The sequence below is a fragment of the Hyperoodon ampullatus genome (genome assembly GCF_949752795.1).
Source record: "Hyperoodon ampullatus genome assembly, chromosome: 2".
Lineage (NCBI taxonomy): Eukaryota > Metazoa > Chordata > Mammalia > Artiodactyla > Ziphiidae > Hyperoodon > Hyperoodon ampullatus.
The window spans coordinates 114,156,826-114,162,266 of record NC_136915.1 but is presented as its reverse complement, the minus strand read 5'-3'; the positions used below and the strand labels follow the sequence as shown (position 1 = coordinate 114,162,266).

Here is a 5,441-nt window from a genome sequence, read left to right as displayed (position 1 = left end):
GAGTGAGGCTGAGAGCAAAGGGGACCCTCCCTCCTCGGCCCCACCTCCTCCTCCTCATAAAAGCGAAGAACAAAGAGGCCGCTGGGGAAGAAGGCTTTGATCTGACCCCACCTTCCCAGTTCTAGGCCAGGCACCGCCCAGACTGCCCTTGGGGAGGGGGAGGGACGCCCAGCTCTCAGGGACCCAGGCATTCTGAAACCCAGGTGCTGTCTTTCTACTACCCCTTGCTTTTGCCCCAATGCCCTGCTTGGTGCTACCACAGCTTCCGCAGTGCCCCAAGTGGGTGGGCTATCAGGAGCACCTGTCCCCTCCCCAGCACAGGAAGCCAGCTAGGGAGGTGGTAGAAGGTGCCAAGCTCCACAGCTGCTGCTGGCACCCACCCCACACTGCCCAGAGGGTGCCTACTGAGGCCTGGCATGGATGGTCTGGGCACAGCTGGCAGGGAGGTCAGGCCAAGCCAAGCTGAGAGCAGAGGCTGCAGGGAGTCCCCCCCCCCCACCCCCCGGTGTCAGGGAAGGAGCCAGAGGGCAGTAGGTTGGGGAAAGCAACAAAAAGATGGGTGGTTTATTGAAGGCTTGGTCCAGACACTTATAAAAATACAAATTGGCATGAAATTCGACCTCGTGGCAAGTCCGTCTTCACAGAAGACAAGTGGGTGACCCCCTGGGGAGGAAAGGTGCTGCCCCAGGGAAGAGACCCACAGGGCACTGGGCTTCTTGCTTGACCTGGTCCAGCAATCACCTGTCCCCAGGTCTTCGGCCTTGGCCCCCAGCAGGCTCAAGGATCCAATCCCATCAAATCCCAGTCTTCCTGGGGGATGGGATGAGAATATCAAAGCAGCTGACAGAGACCCTATGTTTGTCTTGCCTCTGTTCCAGGGTGCCCAGGGCTGTCTGCAGCTCCCCTGCAGCTCCTCTTCAGCCTGTGATGAGGAGGCTGGCACCTGGAAGGGTCACCCCAGACCCTCTGACCTCCCCCATCACTATTCCATCTTGTCTGTCTGGCTTGGCCCTCCCAGCTCAGGTAGGGGGCAGGGGCCCTCCTCCAGGAAGTCTTGGGAGGGCTCTGGTTCCTGGGGGTGGCAGGAAGGGTCCGCTTGGCTCAGAGAACTCTCAGGAGACGCAGAATTGGGAGCAGCAGCAGCAGCAAGAGACAGAGGGGGCTGGGAGTGGCCCCCCCTTGCCACCCTGACGTGCCACTCTCTCCAGGGCTCCCAACAGGATGGGCTGACTCAGGCTCTGTGAGGGGGAGGGGGTATAGCATTGATGGGTCCTCCTGCTTCAGCAGCCTCCTTCCTGCTCTCCCCATTACCTGTTCACTCCCACCCCTTTCTAAGGGGTCTCCAGAACTGGCCAATCCCTTCCCATAATCTACCACCTCATCATCTCTAAGCCCCAACTTCCACGTCTCCTCCCAGCTGCCATTAGAGACCACCAGTTCAGCTAAGGCCTTGGACAGCCTTGCCCCTGGAGATGCCATTCCCTTTGTGTAGGGGAGGCTCCCACAGGCTAAATGGGGGGAGAAGAGGTTCCTCAGAGTTTGATGCCCCCAGATTCTTCCCACTCCTCCCCTCACTCCTGAGGGCCCCACACTAGCCAGAAGGGTTGCTCCCCTGCCCCAACCCACTCACTGTCCTCCTTGCAGCAGACAGACACCTGGAGCCTCAAGCACTGGCCAGGACTCTCCGGAGTTGGCACTGCTGGGTGGTGGGAAATTGGGAGGAAGAAGTTAGCACAGGCTAGTTTGCATGCCTCAGACTCTGTTTCAAACCCTCCCAGCTTCTTTTCTCTCCAGTTCCCTGGAAAGCTTTTCCTTATTTGGGGGCCGCATCTAGGTGCCAGGCCCCCATCTGTGACCCTACTCATGTCCTCTTTCCTGACTCCTCTTCCTTTCCCCTCCTCTCTATTGGTTCACTCTAGATGTCCCCCTACTCGGTCCTGGACTCAGGCCCCCTGCCCACTCCCCCCCTCCTAGGCCTAGCCTTCCTTCCCAGTCCTCTCATTCCCCCACCCCTCAGGATCTCTGCCTTGACTGCTGGCAATGGCAGGTAGCCCCATTCCCCTCCCCACCTTCCCCAGGAGGCAGCCAGTGTGCCCATCTTCACTCACAGATGTAGTAGTAGGTCTCTCCAGGCAAGAATTCGAAGCCGAGGGAGAAGGGCGTGAAGCGCTGAATCTTCTCTGAGAATCGAACGGGGCCAAAGGGAGCGAAAGGCAGGGAGCACTCCCAGCGCTTGAAGGCACCCGGCCCCTCGGCCCGGCAGGCCTCATAGCCTGGCCAGTCCACCATGTATAACGCAAATGTCTCAGGGCCCTCAGGGGGCCCTGGACCCTCATAGTGTGGGCAGAAGATGTCTAGGTAATCCTTGAGGCCCAGCTCCACCACGGCGTCTCCTCGAAGCAGCCTGCAGGCATAAGGTAGGTGAGGGCGGAGGGGCTCATGGCACGGCATACCTGGGGCACAAGGGTCAGAGATACCCCTTCCCAATGGTCCCCACCAGCCAATCCCCCACCTGCTGGAGAGGGAGCAGCTTAGGAAGGCCTGAGTTCTCCAGACTGACACCTCTTGCGAGACAGAGTGCAAGAAAAGGATGAGGTAACCGATTCACAGGTTCAGAGAGGTTAAGGGACTGCAGTGCCTATAACCACATGGCCCAAATGTGAGAAGGCCACTCACTACACCCTAGCTTTTGGGTGGGAGCTGCCACCCACCTATCTAGCCCTAGTGCCCAAGACAGGGCCTGGTGTAGCACCTGTGCTTGATAAATGTTAGGTGGATGGCTGCTGTGAAGAAGCTGGGGCACAGAGGCAAGGGGCACAGATCTGGGCCCACAGAGCAGTCACAGACTAGAGATGGAGCCTGGGAACAATATCCTCATTAACAGATGCATAAAGAGGAAGGCTTGCCTTTTAAGACCTCAATTCAATGCTGAAAAGAATGCCATAGTTAAAAAAAAAAAAATGAGAGAGTGGATGGTGGGAACCTCACTTTTTTTTTTTTTTTTTGCCAGGACAATCAAGTGCCATACAAAGAGGGGAGCCCCCTCCACATATCTCCCAATCTTTGGCCTCCTCAGGACTCCCTTCCACCTGCCTGGGGGAGCCAGTACAGGTGGGAAAACCTGGGACATGCTGTCCCCCTCCAGCATCAAATAGAGCATGAATCACTTCCCCCCGCATCCCCACCATACACAGAGTCCAACTTGACTTATGAAAGGCCCCCAACTGTCTCTCAATGGGTGGTCTTAAGACCACCTGCATCTGGAGTTCTGATTAGAAATGCAGATTCCTGGGCTCAGCTCAGACCTACTGGAACACAAGCTGGGCCTTTGTACGTTTTGTTCCACGGCATCCCCAGTGCCTGGAAAAGTGTCTTGCACAAGGACAGCGCTCAACAAATATTTGTGGATTGAATGAATGAGCCAGAAACCTCAGGGTTAGGGGCTAGCAACCTGAATTTTTAACAAAACCTCCAAGTGATGCAGAAGCACTGGTCTAGAACAGAGAGTGAGGAATTCAGAGTTGGAGGACAACAATAGCTCTTATCACACAGCATTGGTATTGTAATGACCTGTCCCGAAGCTTGCTGGCCCAGGGGTTCTTTGGGCTCCCAGAGGGCAGAGCCTAGGTCTTATCTCTAACCCCCAGCACCATAGCACAGATCCCGGCACAGAGTACATGCTTAATAAATGTTAGTGAGGGGCTTCCCTGGTGGTGCAGTGGTTAAGAATCCGCCTGCCGATGCAGGGGACACGGGTTCGTGACCCTGTCCGGGAAGATCCCACATGCCACGGAGCAACTAAGCCCGTGAGCCACAACTACTGAGCCTGCGCGTCTGGAGCCTGTGCTCCGCAACGGGAGAGGCCGCGACAGTGAGAGGCCCGCGCACCGCGATGAAGAGTGGCCCCCGCTCTCCGCAACTGGAGAAAGCCCTCGCACAGAAACAAAGACCCAACACAGCCATAAATAAATAAATAAATAAAATTAAAAAGATGTCAAAATCTGATTAAAAAAAAAAAAAAATGTTAGTGAGTGAACAAACGGCGTCACAGATTGTCTTAAGTGAAAATCAGAAAGAAAAACAGATGGAGAAAGCGGAGGGAGGCAGGGAGAATTGGGGAGGAGGATGGAAACAGGAAAAAATATCGACGTTCAAAGGCAGGCAGCTCAGGAGAGAGAAATAAATAATAGTTTATATCTGTGCAGCCTGCACCTCTTTCACACACATGACCTCAGTTAGTCCGCCTGACTTCCCAGGGTACTAGGCATTATTAGCCCATTTTACAGATGAGATAACTGAGGTTAGGGAGGTCAAACGACTTGCCTAAAGGTGATTCAGCTAGAAGGGCAGGGCCGAGACTGCACAGAAATAGGACTAATAATGACGAGATGAAAGCAGAGTTACAGAATGAGATCAGGAGAAAGAGTAGCACCAAAGGGAAGGCCAAGCGAGCAGGAGAGTAACCTTCTTTCACAAGAGTAAAGCCCCCCCGCCGCAAGTCCGCCGGCCCCAGCTTGGGCCGTTGGGAGGCTGGGGATCACCAAGAGAGAAGCGAGGGGGGCGGGACTCGGAGTGCAGGCCGAGGTCTCTCGGCTGCCGGCTCCGAGACCCCACCGATTGCCTTCGGGGCTGGGGTCCCCCTCTCGCCCCCCAACGGGTGCGGGCAGGGGTGGGGGACCCCGGGCACGCCTCGCCCCTCCCTCCTCCCCCGCCGGCTCAAACAAAGGAGCCCCGGCGCGCGGCCGGGTCCAGGCGGCGCCGCGCACAGTGCGAGTGTCGGGCGCGCGCCCGGCCCGGGAGCGCGCAGGCCCGGCTCGGAGCCCGCAGGTTTCAGCCCTGCTACCTGGGGTTACTGGAGTTCCAGTAGACCTCGTGGCGGAGGCCACAGCCCCCTCGCAGACGGGAGCTGAGGAGCGCGGCCCAGAGGACAGTCCGCAGCAGGGGCTGCAGCCGCATCGCCCCCGGGGTCTGGTCTGCTCTGGCCCGGGCGGGCCCGGCCCGTCCCGCTTCGCAGTCGCGCCGAGAAAGGTACAAAGTGCGGGTGGGGGGGGGGACTTGCGGGAAGGGGGGTGGGGTGCTGAGACTCACAGGCCACGCCCCTGGATAACTTTCCACCAATGTGGGCGCGTCTCCGCCTCTTCATTCAAAGCCAACTCTTGTTAACCTTCTGTGCGCTGTAGCGCGCGCGCCAGCTTAGGCAAACTCTTGCTGAGGCTAGACCGCGTTTCAAGGGGGCGGCGAGGAGGGACGTATTCCACTGTCTAGGAGTTGTTTTAGGGAGGTCGTGTCTTTCGTGTCTGTATTGGTACAGGGTAGAAAGCCTTATTAAATCTTTGGAAGATTTAAATATGGGCCCACGCCTTTTGCCCAGAAAGAGGCCAAGTGAGGCACGGGAGAGGATCCACGAAGTTGTCCAGCCATCTTAGGCACCATTGCTCCTT

The 5,441-nt window shown here is 57.2% G+C and overlaps 1 protein-coding gene across 1 annotated transcript; it reads right to left on the bottom strand.

Moving 5' to 3' along the window:
- Nucleotides 1–535: 535 nt before the first annotated feature.
- On the bottom strand, nt 536–4,956 carry EFNA4 (ephrin A4; the record flags this gene model as incomplete). Its single annotated transcript, XM_079725045.1, is given in 5 exon segments — nt 536–1,019; nt 1,023–1,072; nt 1,631–1,699; nt 2,109–2,404; nt 4,844–4,956. Coding segments are annotated over 5 exon segments (630 nt in total). The 3' UTR covers nt 536–917.
- Nucleotides 4,957–5,441: the final 485 nt, after the last annotated feature.